This window comes from Apteryx mantelli, chromosome 29 (genome assembly GCF_036417845.1).
Source record: "Apteryx mantelli isolate bAptMan1 chromosome 29, bAptMan1.hap1, whole genome shotgun sequence".
In the NCBI taxonomy this organism is placed as follows: domain Eukaryota; kingdom Metazoa; phylum Chordata; class Aves; order Apterygiformes; family Apterygidae; genus Apteryx; species Apteryx mantelli.
The window spans coordinates 7158757-7179382 of NC_090006.1; the positions used below are offsets into that span (position 1 = coordinate 7158757).

A 20626-nucleotide genomic window follows, 5' to 3' on the forward strand; every position below is an offset into this window, starting at 1 on the left:
AAAAGCAACTGGAAGAATAAAATATCCTAACAGGCATGCTAGCCCATATTTGCTGAGAGAGCTTAAGCTCAGACTCCGTTAATGAATCAGTTCCAAACCGAAAAAGCAAGTGGTGTATTGATATGGAAATTGCCAGCCCAGGCATACGGCTTTGCTATTCCTATTGGAGTCAAGCTGAAACCACCCTAAATAACCAAAGTAGAATGGCATAAGAACAAGCCTAATCCAGATTGGAATGTCTTCCAAATTTACAGCCAAATAAGAAATAGCACTTTTATTAACAAATCCATTGCTGTATTAGGAAAATTACAGATCTAAAGTTAGTGGGTGAATGTAGATTTTGATGTTTTGGTGGACAAGTTTAGACCTGTCAGTTGTTCTTGCGGTGGTAGAAACTTTACTATTAAACAAGAAGAAAAATAAAACCCAACAACAAAACAAGCACAGAAAGCTTAAAATATCTGCATAGTATAAAATCATCTTTCAGAACTGTGTAGATAAATAGATAAAAACTTTTTTCTACAAAAGCGGCCTTGCAGTATGTCTGTGAAACGGACATCAGACAAATGTGTTCTTTTTGCTCTGTGAGACCCAAAGATAAACAGCCCAAGCTAGAACAAGCCCAGACAAAATGAAGGCTCAAACTTGGGACGCTTTTGAAGGGTTCTCCTCACTGCAGATAGCTGTGTTTTGGGTAAGAAAATACATGTCTTCCCATTGCATATTTCTTAATGTGTTCATGTTGTTGTTGCATATGAGACAGTTTTTAGCCCCTTGTCCAAAGGGAGAAAGTTCTCTGTCCCCTGCCTTAAGTGCTAGAAAAAAATAGCCTTTCTGCCCAAGGAGATGAGGGGGTGGGAAAGGGTTTTGTGGGAATGAATTTAAATAATAACCAATTCTCTTTGTGAAATATGTCCATTTCTGCCCTAGGGCCATGTTCTGGAAGACCTATGCCTGTGCGTTTCTGAACGCGCTTCACAGCGTTCAAGTTTTGCCTCTTCTGCTCTAGAGAGGGAGAAAAAGTTTCAAGAAACTAAATGTGTCCACTTTTGCCTTCAGTTCACCCACATTCCCAAAACAACATAGCTGCTCACTGGATGCTTGGCATTCTCTCTTGGTTTATTCTCTCAGGCCAAAATTTATTTTTAATTGTACCATGTGGTTTGATGACAGGAAAAAGCTTGTGAGGTAAGGGGGATAGGACAGGATGGGAGACTTAGATTCTGCTAACTGGTAATGAGGAAAGGCAAGTAATTTGAGCGTGCACCCTGCACACACATTACGGCGTGCCTGCCTTTTTTACTGAAAGTCATAAGTATCTGGACAAACAGGAGGCCCTGTCAGCAACCTTAGAACTCCCTGAAAGAATCTGAGGGCATAGTCATGAGACTTTGGAGAGTTTGTTTTTCTTCCTCAGGGTTTCATGTTGTCCTGAATCCAGTCGAGGTAACGATTCACATTTGTATAAACGCCAGGTATGTCTTTGCGGCCACAGCCTATTCCCCAGCTGATGATCCCGATTAGATACATGCGATCATCCTTCATACAGACCAGAGGCCCTCCAGAGTCACCCTACAGAGAAGCAGCAGGTTAGTAAGAATCTCTGTTGTTTCCTTTTCTCACTGGCTCTAATGGTGCTCTAGATATCTCTACAGTGTCTAGATAAATACCTTATGTGGTATGCTCATGCATCAAGAGACACCATGTTTCCAGTGCTGTTGATAACAGCACTTTTGCATTCCAGACAGAATCTATCAGTGTTCCCCTCCAATATCAGGGGAGAGAACCAAAACAATCAATTTCTAGCTTTGCCTGGTGCTCACTTATGAAATGTAGATGAGGCATTGTTGTTAGGAGCAAAAAGACGAATATTCTTGTTTAAACTCTAAAGGTCCAGAATGCTTTATACTGCTGTAAGTAATAGGAAAGTATGGTTATTAAAGAGCTGTTGAAAATGAAAAAATGTGGATCTTTGTTTTAGGTATTACAAGAGAATGTGTGCCCTTCTGTTTCTCATGTCACAGATTGTTCAGTTCTTTGCTTTTCAATACGGCAGCACCCCCTTCCTCTTATAGAATCTCCTGCTGTCTGTTTGATATGCTCACTAAGAGAAAATATTAGGAAGCCCTCACGAGGTGGAGTTTCCTACTCAGTTCTGTGGTATTTCCTATATTTGAGATTTTCAGTCTGTATTGTCCTGGTTTGTTTTGGTTAAGTGTGGCCTGTTTTCCCAGCTATGAGGGGTGGAGAGAGGGAAAAAAAATTCAAAGAGAAGCCATTGATGCTGTTCTGCTGAACAAAAGTCTACTAGAACTTGCACGTAGCCTGATGCAGGGCTTTTTGCTTGATTAGCTTGGACTGTCAAGGCTAGAATTAGCAAGAAAAGAGAAACAGAATTGGGTTTACCTTGCAGGCATCATCAAGGTGTCTTGTGTCTCCTGCACATAACATATTGTCTGTAACTGTCCGGTTGTCTAGATGCTGTGTTGTACACCTACTGGCTGGAAACAATCTGACATGGCCTTCCTTCAAATGGTCTGAATAAAAGGGAGAAACTGGAAGGGAAATTTAATATACGCATATTTGAATTTTGCAGTTCAGTTTCTGTTTTTCTGTTGATGGTTTAGGGGAGAGGACACACAAGTAGCTGGGTGGGGATTGGGGCAGGGCAGGGGGAAAGCAACTCATATTTCCTTTCTAAAGGGTCTTTTTAATCCTTGGGGATTCTGCTTTGTTAGTTGAGAACAACTTGAAATATAGTTGAAAGAGAGCATTGCTTCTTTAAATTAGCTACACTGTCCAAACTGCACAAGCTTAAATGTTTCAGAGGCTTTTGCAGGCTGCGAATTACAGAATAGTGGGTTTCTTGGATGGACAACACTTCTTTGCACAGTTCAAGCAATCTAAATAAAGTCACGGGAAATGCCTCTGAAAATCACAAACTCTATGAAAAGGGATCCCACCTTTAGTATTAGACTTGCTCTAACAAAAACAGATATTCTGTGTATACCAAAGTCTCGTTGTACACAATACTGTGTAACTGGACAGGAATGCAATCTTGTGCTATGTTGGAATGGAATGTTTTTTTGGGGGTGGGGGGAGTTTGGCTTTATTTTCCTGCGCAGCTGCACAAAGTTGAAAGTTGGCAGGATTGTTGTTTTTCTCTCTACTTTTGAATTATAATTGCAGCATCCTTCCCCTCTCAAATAGTTTATCATGCATTCACTGTAAGCAATGCTGAGGATTAGCCACTTTCAACACTTTAAAAACAATTTATGCTACATTTAATGTTAATCTTCAAGTCTGTTCCAAAAACCTGAAAGGTGTTCAAATCATGATTAGGTCTGTGTTTTCTGATGGATGCTTCACAATCAAAGTCCTTGCCTCCAAGAGTTTACAATTTAAAGAGAATAAAAAGAAATAAGCAGAATGTAACAGTGCTTTCTTCTTTATATAGGTCAGCCTGTGTGTACTTTCAAATGGATTTTGTTCCTATTTGTTTCTTGATTTTGTTTTTTTTTTAATTAGCTCATTTAAAAAACAGTTAGTTGGCCTCTTCATATATAATTGGGATTGTTACTTCTTTAGCTTTTCTTTGCCAATTGCTGCACAGCTTATGTATCTTTTAGAATAATGCAACAATCTGCAATTGTATAGTGTAGTAAATCTTGACAGAAATGGATTTCCATCAGAATGACAAAACCTAAACATAGTACAGCAAAAGTGTGCCTCTTCCTTAGCCATTATGCCATCTGCAATCTTTCCACTATTGGAGAGTGTCAAGGAAGACTCTGCTAGCCCATGCAGCTGACAGACCTCAGATGGGTGAAATAACTTACAGCAAAAATTGCTTTTGTGTATGTTCCACTTGCACATACCTTTTGCAGTGCTGATTAAGGCCCATACAATAGTTAAAGGGTCACACATTTGGCAATGCTAGAGGCATGAATTACTGGGGGGGGGGGGGGGGGCAAACTTTGGACATAGTGTATCTTCTGCTTACATTCTTCATCTCTGCCATAACCAGAGATCTCACATTCAGTCCAGTCAGGCAGCTGCAGTTCTGGTGTTGGGAGGCAGGCAGCACGGACAGTGTCTGTTTCAATAGCACATTCTTCTAAGTCAGACTTCAACTGCAGCAGAGCTGAAGAAGAAAAAAAGAAACCCCACATGACTTAACAGCAAACCTGAGCCAACCATAATCTTTCTAGTCATGAGGTCAGAGAAGTTCTTACCAATATCATTGTCATAGTTTTCTGAGTCAAATTTTGGATGCACGGTGTAGTTCTTCACTTGAAACTTTTGTTCGTTCTGTTCAGGAATTGCTCGAGAAGTCCTGCCCAGCACGATCTTCAGTTGACTTGTATTAAAGCTGAAGAACAAAAAAAGCTTTACTTTCTTCCAGCATTGAATGGAGTGGATCCTTCCCTTGAGGGTGTGCTGTTGGAGCTTCCCCTCCTCTTATTTTAGCATTCTTACTACTTCATTACCCAGACAGTTTGACCTTGGATGTCTTGTTTGCCTAATTTTGGGGACTAATTGCTTACAGCAGTCATGACAGAGCTCCTCTATTAGACCCTTCCTGTTCTCAGGTTTCAGACAGCTCTGCATTCTGTATTGACAGATTTGTGCTTTGTGCAGTTTGATATTCTGCTGAGGCATCTTAATGCCATACAGCTAGCTTGCCCAATAAATGCCTATCTGTCACGTTCATCACATTTAACTTGATTATCTTTTTACTGTAGGATGACTTACTAGGCTAAATAGATTTTTCCAAGCCTCATCCTTCCAATAAGGCTGCACTGGATGCTTTCATTCTCCAGATTTTTCTCATGATTTTCTTGTATCTCTTCAGTAGGCAGTACTGAATTTTCAACTCACCCTTCTTCAAAACAGTGAGCAGCTGACAAAACCCAGCAGGAGTTGATCAGAATTCCTCCACAGAGGAAGTGCTCTCCAGGTGCTCGACGATACCTCACAAAGATGGCAGCTTGCCATGGGTGAGCTGCAATGTCTGCATAGGAGCCACCTTTAATCCGGTATTGGCGTGCTCTGCGCTGCCTTAAGCCACAGGTGGCTGTGGATGACAAACCCAGAAATAGGCTTTGTGTTCAGCCCCTCTTGCACTGCCTTTGGGTGAAGAGCCTGTCAATTGTCGGTGCATGTTGAGGAAGCCTGGCATGAACTGTTTAGGATCTGACTCATTCCTGTTTCCTAGGAGACTTGTATTATGTTCAGAAAACCACAGCATGGAAGCCCTGCCTTTTCTCTCCATTCCCAATTCTGCAGTCGTCTTTGCTGGCTGAGGAAAAGGTACTTCTGCAAGAGCCAAACCACAGAATCCCTTTCTAACCCCGAGAAGCTTATTTCCAGCTCTTATTTTGCTGTAAGAAGCTTGAGTTTAACACATATGACATGCAGAGCAGTAATGCCTCAAAGAAAGAGGAGAATCAGGAGTGCTAGGTTTCTTACAGCAAGTAGGCACATTGCAGTACTCCCATGTGAGCTGGTTTCCTTTCAGTACATGGCACCAAGGCTTGCTGTCATTGTCAGGATTCCTGCAGCACAGGAAAGAGAAAAGGTATTTGTATTATCAGGTCTGCAGGGAGTTTGGGGAGAAGGAGATATCTAAATAAAGCACGGACTGAGACTGAATGTACTATTTTTGATCTTCCTGGAGATACAAAGGGCACTAGCAGCATGTGGAATTTGCATCTATGGAGTCTGATAGAGAGAGAAACATAGATATTTCATTCCACTTGCCCTATTGGCAGTGAGCTTCATTCCCAGCAGTACTGCATTTCTTGTACTTTAATAATTCATATAAAAGACCAGAGCCCTGCCTCAAGAGTACCTCAATTAAATATTTAAATACACACACACACACACACACACACACATACACACACACTTTTTTTTTTTTTTTTTAATTCATATTATAACTGCCTACGTACCGGCAGAAATTGTGACTACCAAGGCCCAGCTGGTAAGCGTCACTTCTCCAAGCAGTATATAACCTGTTGGCAAGGATTCGAGAATTCCACCTCAAACAGGTAGCTCCAGAACTGGTAACACTGTGGCTGCCTCTGTAATCTGTGCCTCTTCCAGATTTGCAGTTGACGTTTCCAGCTTCAATAAGAAAGTTGCATGTTAACTGATAAACATGACTGTCAGCTGTTCCTATTGTGATTTTTATCAAGGCATCTATAGATCAGCTATCCTTATCTCAGTCTGTTGGTGTCATAAATATTAAAAGCTTAAACTCTGTTTAATGTGAACAGTTGTTTAACATTTTCAGTTGACAGAAATAGAACAAGTTCACAGAGAATCCTTAAATATGCGGTGAATCATGGACAATCTAAAGTCCTTTCTCTGTCCCCCTGTTGAGTACCTTTTGAACAGGAAGGCACGCTGCAGTGTTCCCAGGTGTACTCTCTCCCTTTGTAGATGTAGCACCAAGGTTTGGAGTCCTCATCTGGGTTTCTGAAAGAGTGATGACAGTATGCATTATTACAAAGCTGTTGTTATTAGTCCCATGTGTGCCATCTCATTCAATAACTTGATCCTGCTCTGGAGTGGGAGGGTGGACTGAACCATCAGAAATAATTTCCATTCCTATTTTAAGTGTGGAGTACGTGGAGATGAGGATGAGACAGCCAGCATCAGGAGTGGAGAGCTTGTTCGTGCAGTTTAGTTCATGTGCAGGAAGCAGTATATTTTAGAGAGTGTTTTGAGGGGTGTCTGGAGAAGCAGGCATAGTTGGAGGAAATTGGCTTTCAAAGGGAGTTTTAGGCACAGAGAAGGTGCGAGAAAGGTGTGAATGGGGACTGGGTGAAGACTAAGGGGTGAGAGGTGCACACATTTTGCAGCCTGTGAAACACCCAGTCAGAAGTTCGGATATGTCTACAGAAGTTGCAATTGCTGATATTTGCACCTGTGCACAGCGTTCTCTGCTTGGTATTAGCCTGTGTTGCAAACAGCATTTCCTTTGCCCCGTGCTCCCAGAATGGGTTGCTTCCTGCAGCCCTAACTTGTGTGCCATCAGTCCCTCACCTGCAGTAGTTGTGATTGCCCAATCCCAGCTCAGCAGCGTCCTCTCTTCGGCCACTGTACTTCCAATCCATCAATCCATTCGTATTCCAATTTAAGCATTCAACCCCACTCTTTGTCATGCTCCATGTACCCCTATATGTTACTCCAGCATCTTGGTAGCACTTAACTTCAGTATCTGAACCAAAGGGAACAAAATGTCACTATAAGGCCAGCATCCCAAACTCTGTTTTCCTCTATCTGTTCTGTTTAAACTCAGCTCCTAGATGTCTTGTCCAGTCAGTGAAAATGCCTTGTCAGACAGATTGTAAATATACACAAAGGTCTTCAGCTCCAAAAGTTAAAGTTTTAGCAAGAGACACTGACACCACTGTCCTTTTAACACATTCTTTGTAGAATTAGCTTCAGAATAAAAAGAGGCAGCTTAACAGAGAGCCCAGTATGCAGCAGCAACTTCTGGGGATTTCTTCCTTCTACACTGTATAGCCAAACCCAGCAGCATTGTCCACAGTAATCCTAGTATACTCACACAGTATACTAGTACACTGTCCACAGTAACCTAGTATATTCACCTGTTTCACACTGCTTCCCCGAGAAGCCTTGGTGGCACTGGCAAATGAAGAGCTGTGGGGAGTAATATGCCTGTGAACATTGGCCTCCATTGTAGCATTTATTTCTAGTGCAGTCTGTGGAATAAACAGAAGCCAGGAAACATTGTTAGATTTCACAGCAGCAAGCAGCTGGCAACATACATCCATCTCTCTTCTCCTGACAGCTCTGTTCTATTTTGCCCTGCCTACCTGTTACTGTCCTGTGTTTACAATCTTTTTTTTTTTTATGTAGTGCTTAATTCCTCCTTTGCTCTAATCTCTCTGCATACACTATTTTGAGCCTTTCTCAGCCCCTTGCCCACTCCAACTTAGTCCTGCCTGAGTCACTATGTATTGGTCCTTCCATTTAAAGTCCAGATTTTCTGTATAATAACTCCTTTCCTGACAGTAGAGTTCTTCTTTAGGATGATTAGATGGACAGTCAGTCATTTCCCCCATTTCCTTTCTATTTTTCTTTCTTCATACTCACCTCTGACAGGCACAGTGTGGCAGCGACTCCGACCGCTGTCACACCTACAGTATTCTATTCTGCTCCCTGAGAGTCTCAGCCAGGTCCCCCTGTGCTGGTAAATCTCTCCAGATGAGTGGTCTGTGCAAATGGCTGTAATTGGAGACAGGAAACCCTCTTTTAGAGATTCCAGGAACAGAAATGGCTGAACAAAGGAAGTCATCTCTCTTTCCAGGAGAGAAGTATCTGTGATAGGGGAGCATCTGTCTAATGGGCCACCTTTTTTCCTTCCAAGACCAGAACTGTCCCATCTGTCTCACTGCTATGCTGCTAGATGTACAGTTCTGTTATTCACCAGCCTCTTTGGTCTTTGAATAAGAGTAGAGGGAGAGGAAAACTTCATTCTGTGAATTGTGGAAGGTATTAATATTCTGGTATTTTGTTTCCTGTGTTTGCCAAGCTCGGACTTCCCTACATAACCATGGCAAAAAGCTTTCAAGCTTCGTTCTCTCAGCATCATCTGCTTTCCCCCTCCTGTGTTCATAAAGCTCCAGGCAGAATGATTGTAGTTTGCCTAGCTTACCTCTAGATCTGGCTCCCCGTTTGAAACGCATGCGGAAGCCCTGCAAGTAAAGAAGGGACATTCTGTGAGTAACTGCTCCCTTAAGAAAACTGAGAGAACAAGTGCTTCCAAAAAGCCAGTCCTTTTCTTGAGGTCCTGCAAATCAGGGGACATCTGAGTAACCATCTGCCCTCACTATCAGCCAGTACAGTGAAAAGTGCCTTTAGTGCTTTAGCATAGGTACAAAGAATTGTAAATCATTGAATTACCACAGATTACCTGGTTAATACTTGGCAGCTGAGTGACATGAGCTTGGCGATGTAGGTACACATGTGATGCCTGAAGTGATTATGTGCTCCTGGGCCATTGCAGCTGCCAACTAAAGCTTGTCAGCTTTCCGTTATTTGTGGGAGGTTTAAGCCAGCAGGTTTAATTTCCCACTTACAAGGAGACAGAAGTGAGCAAGCAGTTATCTTTGCTCAGCTGACAAACAGCACCCCTATGACTCTTTGTACCTTGATTACTTTTGATTTTTCTGAGCAAGTCTTAGTAGTTAGTGATAGTAGAAGCTGAGCATGGACTGAATCATCTGTATGCAATGATACGTGACACTTCCTTTTATACAAGACTTTCCCTTGTTATCCACCACATGCTTAAAAGCTAAAATTGGGGTGAGAGGAAGAAGCAAAAAAATAGAGCTACGCTTATCCTCCTATAGCCAATTAGATAAAATATTAGATAAGATTTAGATAAAGTTTTAAGAAACCCCATTATAAAGAAAATTTATTTGATAGGGCCTCAAGAGAAAGAACAGCATAAAAAGAAAGAGGAAGGCTGGAGTAGCAAGTTTTTGAGAAAAAGACTAAACATTTTAGAATTGTGCAGAGTTTACTGAAGCTGTGCAATATGAGGCTTACAGTGAGGGGAAAATGGGAACCATAAATGAACAGTTGTAAATGAGAATTAATCATTGAAGATGATGCCAGTAGAAAATTGCAACAGAGCTCTTTTTAACAGTGAGCAGTATCTGGCTGAACAGATGCACCAGGAAAATTTGCGGCATAGCGAAATGAAAACCAGATAGGATAATATATTACTAGAAATAATCCCAGATAAGATATAGACTGCCTTGTATAGCTTTTCTTCCTCTGATTTCTAGCGATATAATCAGATCTTCCTCCTGTCTGATGCAAACAGCTAGAGTCACTGGTAAGGGAGTGCTGCTAAAATTTAGGTTGAGTACTTAAGGGTGGCAAGAGTAGCATTGCTACATTGGCCTGTTACCTGGCATTGAACAGTGGTGAATGCTCCCAGCAGTAGGAGGAGACATGGGAGTTTGCCTTCCATTCTGTGTGTTTTCCACATCACCTCCAGGTCTCAAGTATCTGTAGAGACAAAAGGAAAAAGGTGATGTTGAACAAAGAAGGTGTTTTACAGTGTGAGTGGAGTTCCAGGTTGTAAGTTTAAATAAAAGTTTTGAAAGGTGAAGCTATTCTTTTTACAAGAGTTGGTTAAATCCACTTTTAGCAGTCCTGGTGTCCCTGAGCAGGAGGGAAACTGCCAGGTTGGACCCATATGTGCCTCCACCTGATGTATGTAGAAACCCTACAACCTAAAGCATGCTCTTCTGGGTCTAGGGTCTAGCCACTCATGCAGTGTTTCCAGGGGAACAGCACTGGCAGAAGGCAATTCCAAATCCGTTTTCCCAAGGTTGCTGTAAGTCAACAATATTGTGCCCAATATTAGAGAAGTGGACTTGTCTAATGAAGGAGTGTAATGCTGATTGGAATGTGTAAATTGAGATTCAGCTCACCGAGACTCACCCGGAGATCTCTTCTAGGGCAAAAATCTGCTAAGGGTGAGTCTGTGATGACAGAGGTCTGAAAGGATTTGCATTTTATACACAGATACCTTCTTTGGGTAAGAGTGAGGGCTTGTCTCTCCTGTAGAGGGTCTCACTGCCTCTTGATGGATGAGTTAACAAGAAGGAGACTATGATGGGGACTATGCAGGGACAGCACTGCTATGTATTTGTTTTTCATATTTCTGTATCTTCTCCCTGTTTGCCCTGGCTGAGCTTTTAATTTCTGCTGTTGTCATATGCTTTTGCTGAGAACTGAGAGTGAGCTGGGAAGCTAGCTTTTGGTCTGGCACTCTCATTTATTCGTTACAGTATTTCTTTCCTTGTGTCACTTCTCTGCAGTCACAACTACCTCTTATTCCTTTTAATGCCTTCAGCAGCTTTACACTTCAGACAAAGCCCTCTTCCATCTCATGTAAAGATTTTTTTATTTCCTCCAGACTCATTTACATATTCTGTCCCACAGCAGTTGTCCTGGGAAAGAGCCCACAATGATCTCTCCTGTGGGAGATCACCATCTGCTGTGAAGTGGCTGCTGTTAAGGATGAATCTGGATCTCTGCCTCCATTCATCTCATATGCTTTGAAAATCTACTTCTCTCTTTCCTCATCAGACCTAGATTTCCTATCTGGTGAATTTCCTGCTCTGACCTGGCTTACCACAAATGGCTATAGGAAGGGCACTTAGGTACTGTGATCAGTCTGTATTTCTTCTTTCTGTAGCAAAATATATTTCTAGCTGGCTTTGAGCGGGCAATTTCTTGGCAGAAGCATGAGTTTAGATCTCTGTAGCCACTGACTGCAGGGAGATGTGTACCATCTTATACTCCAGTTTCCCTTCCCCCAGTTTGTCTCCTGACAAAGGAGACAAACAAGTGGTTTCTTTCACGGGAGCAGAGAAGCTTTGTAGAAGTGCGTACTGGTTTAGGGCAGTTGCTAGGTAGAGAAAAATTCTGAGCACGGGTGCGGGGGGGGGGGGGTGATTTCATAAGACAGCTTCAGTCCTGTGCAGATAAAAAAGCTTATGGCTAAAATTAAGCAACACATTTTTTCCCCTAGTTGGACCAAAACACATTTCTCTTCCTAATACCTGAAAAATGCATGAATATAAGAGGCAAAGGCCGTGAAGGGTTCTCTGAGGTGGTCTGTTGCCTATGAGGGTAGTGCACTTTGTTATGGGCTTCTGGCTCCTCTGTTAATCCCTTTGGTAAAATTCCCTGAAAAAATCTTTGTCCTTTCTTTTATCTTGATGACCTTATAGTAACTGTAAAAGATCAGGAAAATGGATGTATGTAAGAGAACTCCAGAAAAGCCTGACCTTAATAGTATGAGTTCAGTAGCTAGATAAGTTCTAGTTTCTATTTAGAAATACTGCTGAATTTGAGAACTTAAAATAAGGATTTATTGGGACATTAATGGGGCTCTGTTAGTGGAGGGGGGGGAATGTTGTTCATGGCAAAATATAAATTGGTAAGATGGATGCAAATTATCATACAGTACCAAATGTATAGAACTTAGTGCCTTAGGAACTTTATAGAAACATGGTGTTAAATAGCAAGGACCAGAGAATCTATGAAAATCTAGGAAGGTATTTTCAATTTTCACATTTGAGTAAAAGATTTTAAGGACACGAGTTATCTTTATTATCTAATCTGAATTCTTATAGTAAGATAAAGTACTTCATCAGGGGTTTCTGATATAGGCCCATAATTTTTCTCCTAAGGGTACTAGTTACTCCTGCATGCAGTAACAGTAGCTGTTTTTACAGTTGAACAAGACAATCACCAGAGTGAACAGATTATTAGCTTGATACTCTGTAGCAGCCAGGACTCCTGTTCCAGTCAGTCTAGATGGCTGAGATGGTGAATAACTAGAGTATGATGTAGAAAGGAACGTCACTGTTTTCACCAAGTCCAGCACCAGAAAGTGCATCTTCTCTCTTCCTTTAAAGGTATTATGGCTCCTATACGCAGCAGGAGCTGGGGATGAAGCAGAGTAACAGGCAAGAAGGCCTCATTTCTGTTTCAATTTCCAGTCTCTAGGATTGCTCTGCAGTTCCAAATCTTTGACATAATATTCAGGTGCTCTCTCCCACACGCTCGTCTTTTTACCATCTACATGATATGGTCCTTGAGCAAGTAGAAAGCTAACCCAAACCATTATTTGAGAGCTACTACTTTCAGAAATGGAGTTCAGGTCTATTTACATAAAGGCAGAGAATGCAGCTGGATAATAGCTTGGTAAATTGGAGTGCAACAGATGAATTAGTCATAAGCTGGGATCCAAGGCTAAAAAAGGGAGAGAGAATTAAGTTGTCTTTTTTTAAGGGTTCAAAGAAAAAGCAAAAGATACAAATATTCCAGTCTCTGAAGCAGAGGTGGGAGTAGACCAGGATAGTTTAGGCTGCCGTTTTTCATTGAGCTCACACAAAGGGGAGGCTAAATTGCAAGTCAGACTGAAAAGATTCACAGAAACAACTTGTGAGATACTTAGTCAGTCCAAGCTTTATCTTTGGGCCACATCTTGATGGTGAAATCTGTATAATTCAGAGCATTTCTGAGGGATGTGTGTAAGTATGCAGATTTAGTATTAGTCCCCATATATTTTCAAATCCCTTCTCACCTCTTAGGAATCATTTTACATTGTATAGCAAGCCCCTTTTAAATGGTATAAGGATAGTGTTTTTCAAAAAGGCATTGACTTCACAGGACTATGCTAGCTGAATCTGAACTAATCCAGTGAAGTTTCTGAAGACACGGTGCAGGATCTGAACTGTTACTCAGAAGTCACTTGGTTGCTGCTGAGATCTCATGTTATATTATCCTTAATTCCTGTAGCCATTGCTCATTATCAGAGCTATGCAAGGACATGTTCTGAATACCACAGCTGCAAGGTTTTCAGTTGCTATACGTTAGTACCACTGATCATTTTTGTTGCCATCTGTGAAGGAAGCTGGAATTTCTCACTGACAGCTTTGAGAAATGAGATTCTGCTAGCTAAGACCTCATTAAGGAAAGGTTCATTAAATGAAACTACTTATTTGAGAGGAACTGCTTTGTTAGAATTTCTCTCTGGGAAGCACCATAAAGAACTGTTAAGACTTTGTTTCTGAGGTACACGTTAAGATACCCTGGAAATTAAATAAGTCAACATTAGTGAAATCTAAATTTATTTATTTTTGTAGGATAGAGTGGCAAATCCAGCCTAACTGATATCTTGGAGGAAGTCCAAGATGACTGAAACCAGCAGGAAACTACAGCTAGTTTTAACAGGGGAGGGGGAAAAATGCCCTGCTTTCACAAAAAAAAAATTAGATCTTAGAGACTGATGTGAATGGAGAAATCCCTATTTGAAAAGCACCTGAGTGACTTAGAATAAGAACTTAATGTTATAATCAAGTTTATCCCATACAGTCTGCTGCACAAGCGCATTCTAATGTTATGCTGCATGTGCTTATATTACAGAATGCTACAGCTTGTATTTCTTCAGTTACCATGCATCAAATATTGCATCCTTTCCTCCGCTTATTTTTGCTGCCCCAGTTCAGGCTACCTGGTATTATAAAGCTACAGCCCTTCCACCCTCCTTCTTCCTCCCATGCCTGTCCATCCATTTGTGGCTGGCGTCCCACTATACATGGAAAGTTGGTAACATATGTTGACAGCTGTATCTTTTTAGTCTCATTTTTGGGAAAGGTAGAACCTATGCCAGTCAACTGGAATGTTATGAATGATAAGCCCTATCAAACTGAAACCATATAGCTGTTTGAAAAATACTGTGTTTACAAGACTGCAAACAGAAACCTGCTAGCAATATTCTTTCTTACAGAGCTCTGCTAAACAGTCTGTGCCTGCTGCTCTGACCCTTTGCTTCCTCTCTGATGGAGAAATAATTCAGCAAAAAGTCAGAGGTCTAGATATGTTATTTTGACACTTTGATTCTACACTTTCAGGTATATTAGGACATAAAGGCATATGATACCCTGAATGTATAGTGGCTGTTAGGCTTAATTCTTTTGGAATTCAAAATGAATTAGAAGCTGCTTGTTTTGTTTGTAATTAGACTTTGAGTGAGCATGCGGGTAATAAGGAAATACTTTCCTTAAAAAGAGAAACAGACAGAAGAGGGAAATGGAGCTGAGGAGGATGAATTTGGAGGTTTGGCTGAAATACAGAGTTTTAAAAATGGATCAAGGTTTTAAAGGATGGAGTGAATTGCTACAATGGATGCCTAGGTTTGTAGTGAGAGCTTTCTACTCTTAGAAGAGCCAGCGTTATACAAATCTTTTTCCTATTGACCTTTATGTTAGCCAACATGCAGCAGAGTAAGCTGAATAAACATATTGCAACCAACATGCTATAGCATTTTGCTGGAGATTGTTTATTCCATGCTAATCAAGCAGACCAGCAGCTCATGAGCTCATGAGATGCCACACATGGAACAAGTATTGAGTTAATAGCATATAACTCAGTACAGACATGGAATCAACCTGATAAGGAATGCTGCGGATGCATTACCTCTGCTGAAGCATCACCAGCAGGGATACTTTAAATCCCACGTTTTAACTATTAATGATTTTGTTTTTAGTAACAGTCTTTCTCAGCAGCAAGGGTATGAGTGTTATCTTACAGATGTAGAAAAAGAACTGAAAAAAAAAAAAAAAGCGTTTTACCAAGGTCACAAAAAGGTCATTGGTAGAACAGAGATTAAAAACAGCTCCCCCCCTAAATCCCTCCCCTGCAGTGTCCCAGATCTGTCCATTAGCGAATACTGCTTTGATTCTGAATCTACAGCACTAATGGTTTTCTTCCTGATAAACTACTATCTTGAATTAGCTCAAATAAAAGGATTGCAGATCATTTCTGTCTTTTCCTGCCTTCTGGAGAAAGTGTTGCTGTATCCATTTTCTAAACTGAGCAGATGAGTATTCAGACTCATTACTGTTTCCCTTTAAAGTATGACAGTGGACAAATCTCTCCTTTTGGAGAAAAGAAATAAAAGGAATAGTAAGAGTCTGAAGTCTTTGAAGGCATTGGAGGAAATGACTATATCAAAGTCCAGCTTCCTTTTGGGAATCACTCTTAATATTTCCTGTGGTTTTGGCTGCATTTGAAAGGAGAGTGTTCAGGGAGAACTGAAGAAGACCCGCCCTCCTCCTCTCTGTCCCTCCATTATCCTGTTTGGGAGCCTAGGGAGAAATGCATAGTCTGATCTCCTCCCAGGAAGACGATAAATAATCCTTTCACAGATGGCTCTCTGGGTCTCTCCTTACCATCAGGACATTTGTTTATAACTCTTCTTTGATTTGAAGTTCTTTTGCCAGGTTTTCTCTGTGCAGGAGACTCCTCCCTGTTAATTGGTCAAAGCCTGAGGCTGTCAGCCCTTTCCCTGGAATGACTTGCTGAGGCTTTCTTGAAACAACTGAAAGCTAGCATCTTTAAATCTCCTCAAATGCCGAAAGGCAATGGCTCAGTTAAATGCCACTAAAGCATCATGGCAATTAATTATTAAATAATAATGTTTAGTAGTATTTAACAATAACGCCATTGATGTTGAAAATGGGAAATACACATTTTGAAACAGGTGCAGAGTAGCACATACCTTTTGGCTTTTCCTCTTCTGTATTCTGCTGATAATTTCCTTTACAGATCAGTCTGGTTATTTGTTTTCTGCGCCTCAGCTCTGATCTCTCTGAACAGCTCCTGTCCTACTTAAAACTCTACTCAAGGGGGTGGAGACTAAAGAGGGCGGTAGGGCACAACTTTTTTTATTTTTTTCTTCTTCCAGAGGAAAGATAGCAGGCAGGCTGTGGGGATGATCTAGGACAGGGTGGCTTGTGTCCATAGTATTGGGGAGTGTGTGTGTGCAGGGTAGGAAGAGAGGTTGCTTGCTGAAGTAGTAGGACATATTGGATTTTACAGCCAACTGGTTTTGTTCATTCTCCATTCCAGTCAGAGTGCAGATTCAGACCTTAGAACAATTTTTCCACCTGTTTAACATCTTAAGGTTCAGGAAGAGAGAGAGTGGTACGTATCCCTTATGAAGAACTGTTTCTTCATGCTTGTAGCAATGTGAGGGGAGAACTGCCCAAGCAGTGTCCCAGTGAATGCATGAATATATTACTTCTAAAATGACTAGAGGTCTGCAACCTGTAGGCTTTGTCCTAACCCTGAGGAGCTCCCATTTCAAGCAGGAGCATGATGTGCTGTGTCTGAACGATATCTGTTGAGAATTTTTGGCCTGATCTGTAAGTGGAGCAGAGCATGCCATGAACAGTACCACTTGGAGATGAAATTGTCAGTGGAGCTGTCAAGGTACGTGCAGTGAGCAGAACCTAAGGACCCTTAGCTGGAAGAGAGGAATAGCATGGTAAGGACCAAAGGGTTAAATGTTCAGTGATACTGACCATCCTAGAAAATGATGGTCTACTTACCAGCATACAGTACACAATATCAAGGTGTGGCGGACAAATCCAAATGATCAGTTTTAGACCTGAATTTAGGGCTAGGATAGGACAAGTATCAGTGATGTAATGGTTACAGTAACAGATGTGTGCTAACTTTTAGGAACTGATTCACTAGCAATGAGGTTCCTGATACAATTTAGTGTAAGCGCTGACATAAGAAATAGCGTGTGAGGGACTTTCATTTTCAGGAAATAGCTGCATAAGAGTTCTCTATTGGGAAACTTGGCAAGGATTATTTAGCATGATGGCAAAGAGGAAACACTGGTGACTCTGAATGATTATCTCTTCTCTGTGTGGAAATCTATGTCAGGTTTTATAACGTGTTTCTTTGAGAGTCACAATGCAAGCAGTAAGATAACTGCCATGACACTGATTTAGGGACAGTTGGTATTGACTTACCACAGGGACCTCCTAGTTGTTGAGAAATAGGTGATTGGACACTGCAGAGAGAACAGGTGCTAATTTTTTATTATTTGTAAAGATTCCAATTATTTGCTATTGGACTTCTAGATTAAAGATGCTAACAAAGTGGTGGTTGGGGGCAGGATTTAAAAAGTTATTTTATTTCCTGGCTTTTCACAGCTTACATTTAAGAACACTTCCTGTGAAAAAAAGATTTTTCTGCAGCTCACTAGAGAGTGTGATATAGGTGTCATTTGTAGTGCTTAACATGGTTTAGGAAAGCCAGCAATAAGTGTCTCCTGCCTCAACATAACAGCCACCATCTCCTGGCTTATCTCTAAACTGCTCCTGTCTCAGGACAGGGTTTCTGCAGGGCTACTGTGTTACTGAAGAAGTGTGGAGCCTGCTCTATGTCGGGATGTTGTCCAGGTGCTCTTCATCAAAAAAGCAACTGTTCAGATGCTTTGTGGACCCTCTACATTCAATTTCAAACCAGCTGCAAACTCCAGGTCATGTAGGAGGTTTAGAGGGGACTCGGGACAACTTTGGTACAGGCTTTATGTTGCGTAACTATAAGTACCATAACATCTTTACTAAATACATATCAAGCCTGGAAATTGGGAGGTTGAGGGGCATTCATCTCAGGTCGGTTTAACAACAATAAAAGATGCTAAATTGAGAACTTTAAACTTTTCTCCAGAGATTAATCTGCTGTGCCTTTTTCCAGTAGTGCTCTTGGTGAAGGGCTCAGGCAACTTCTGGAGATGCTGAGAGTACTGGAATTCATGTTTTTGGGGGTGTCTTTTGGGGGAGCTGGCTTTTGTTTTTCTTCACAGACAGTATTATCTCACATGTATATGTGCTATCCTCATCACAGTAAAGACTGCATCAACAGTTTTGTCTTTCTGTGACAGATCAATGTTGAGGTTGCTTCCCTGTGCATGATTATCCATACTGATAATTAGGATTATATTGGTGTTTTAAAAACAAGTGATTGTCACCTATGGTAGACAGCTAAATACCTTTAAAAAATCAGTTTTAGTTCTGTGCTCGTTTTCAGAAATTTCTACCCAAAAAAGGATTTCTACCTTTTTATGCTTCTTTGCCATAAATATTACTTTCTGGGACATAGCCCACACTTCAGCAGTCGAAAAGTACCACCCAGGTCATCTATGTATAAATGTAATTTTTTGCTGACTTTTTTTTTTTAAAGTGTCCACATGCAGACAGTGCTAAACCAACTTGATACTTGTCTTGCACAGAGGACCTATCAACTGTTCCAGCATTATTTTTATTATGCAGTAGTAGAGAGTACATTCAGAGGTGCCCAGACTGGATGTAAATCTAATTGCACTTCTTTGAATATCCTATTATAAATGTGTACATGTTTTATGTCAGTATATCAAACCAAGCATGAAACAGTCCTGCTCCGAAGAGCTGCCTGTCCCCCCATGCTTTCTTTAGGGAGGAAAGTATGTACTCACTACGTAGCAACTATGTGTCAGAGACTGCACCCTCCTGAGGAGGGGTGCTGCTCTTAGCCATATCTTTCTGCATTAGCTTTGTATCTTAAATGATATTTATGAAACTATTCAGTGTAGGGGTCTGTGTCCCAGGATAATGATATGTGATGGATGAGTGAGACATCGAAACCAGGGCAGCAGGAGATAAGTACGTGCATGAGTCTCTCCTGACAAGAGGGACTCTAGAGTGTTGCATTGTCTCATGCGTATAGCTCTCAGTGAGTTGCAATATTGCTTCTGTTAGAAAAATAATCACCGATTTATTAACAAAGAATAAACTTAACAGTCATTTCCTTTCCACCTAGTTGAAACACATGATGATCTTTTTTTTTTCTGAATCACCGCTTTGTCTAAGTTTTCAGTTGGTTCTGCGCTAAGTTTTGTTTCTGCACCTTTCATGGACAGAAACACCTGAGACAAGTGTTCTGTGTTTCAGCACACACCTATCTTGAGAGAATTTTGCTTCCTTTTTACACTAAGTGACTGGTAGAATTTGTAGCCTTTGTTGGCATCAGTTGCCCTAGCTGAACTTCCCGCTGTATGGAGTGAATGCAGTCCCTCTGATGTCTCATTACTTCATAATTGTCTGCAGGAGCAATTTCCATAGTCATTGTCAGACCTGTTAGGAAAGGAAGATTTGGGGGGGGGGGTGGAATATTCCATATGTAGCTGACAAATTTTTCAGTGAGCTTCTTATTCCTCAGGATACCCAATAATATTGTGGGGGTGTGAGTGGAGGGATGTCAAGTGGCAAAAGGGCAGGAAGCAAGCTAGAAATTGCAGAAGCACACATTTTCTTAACAGGAATCTACATTAGCTAAATGTGTAAATGTGTTAAACAACAGTATTGTGGGGCTGGATGTTTTCTTTGGAGCTGGGCTTTTTTTTTTTTTTTTTGCATGCAGCATGCAGAATTTGGGCACAAGGCAGTAAAGAGAGCAGCACCTCAGGCAGCTTAAGTCCAAGAGTCCCCTCTGTTGCACATTTGCTGGAACTTCTCTATCAATTTAAATATAAAGAAGCCATATTCTGGTTTCATGAGGGAAGAGTTCACTGTCTGCTAAGGTGAAAGAGGTATGTTGTGGTATGAATAAAGTATTTGCACAGATCACTGCTTTATCATCACTGTACCTCTTCCTCATACAAAATCCTCTTAGGGATTATTCTCAGAGTTACTTGAAGTATGTGCAAAAAAGCTACTCAGATTCCACTGCTATTCTGCTTGTGACCAGGTTTGAATGTTCTGATGCACAGAAATAATTTGATGAAGTGTTCTAGCAGTAAGGAGGATAGACTTTTTTGAAAATGGATGCTAGCAGCAGGGCCGCAAGTTGCCTGCATTCTCCAGAGATGGATTTTTGGTAATAAAACCTCAATAGCCATGTCAAAAGTCTGTGCATCCCCCTCCTGGCAATCTTTTGCTACCATAGGTGTGGAGGATTTCTGGCACTCTCTTTGGGCAGCAGCCTTCCTGAGCAATCAGGATATGAAATGTGCTTTTGTCCTGGAAGGTATGTGTTGAGCAGCTGATCTTGACTGTTTTCTTTCAATGCAGTGACTGCCCAACCTCCTTTTCCTCTTGTAGGATGTATTGATGCATTTCTGGTCCTGATAACTACATTCAGTCCAATGCAAGAAGCTAAGTTTATTGTGGTCACTTCACTCTGTACCTTTCCTGAGCTCTGTTATTTGAATAAATTCCTG

General features: G+C 41.1%; 1 protein-coding gene across 1 annotated transcript; it reads right to left on the bottom strand.

Moving 5' to 3' along the window:
• Nucleotides 1-259: 259 nt before the first annotated feature.
• On the bottom strand, nt 260-16236 carry PLAT (plasminogen activator, tissue type). The gene is made up of 14 exons (XM_013946587.2): nt 16133-16236; nt 9956-10056; nt 8693-8732; nt 8131-8262; nt 7623-7736; nt 7054-7228; nt 6392-6483; nt 5955-6129; nt 5473-5558; nt 4882-5077; nt 4236-4372; nt 4004-4144; nt 2407-2555; nt 260-1572 (listed from the first exon to the last, which is right to left on the bottom strand). The coding sequence occupies exons 2-14, from the start codon at nt 10034-10036 to the stop codon at nt 1414-1416; spliced, it is 1677 nt and encodes a 558-aa protein (XP_013802041.2). The 5' UTR covers nt 10037-10056; nt 16133-16236; the 3' UTR covers nt 260-1413.
• Nucleotides 16237-20626: the final 4390 nt, after the last annotated feature.

Excerpts from the sequence above, each read along its gene's own strand:
- PLAT (XM_013946587.2), bottom strand. The coding sequence starts at position 10,036 with ATGTGGAAAACACACAGAATGGAAGGCAAACTCCCATGTCTCCTCCTA. Across the intron at positions 8,263-8,692 it reads ACGGGGAGCCAGATCTAGAG|CCATTTGCACAGACCACTCA; the intron begins GTAAGCTAGGCA and ends CTCCAATTACAG. Across the intron at positions 7,229-7,622 it reads GGGGAAGCAGTGTGAAACAG|ATACTGAAGTTAAGTGCTAC; the intron begins GTGAATATACTA and ends CCTTTGGTTCAG.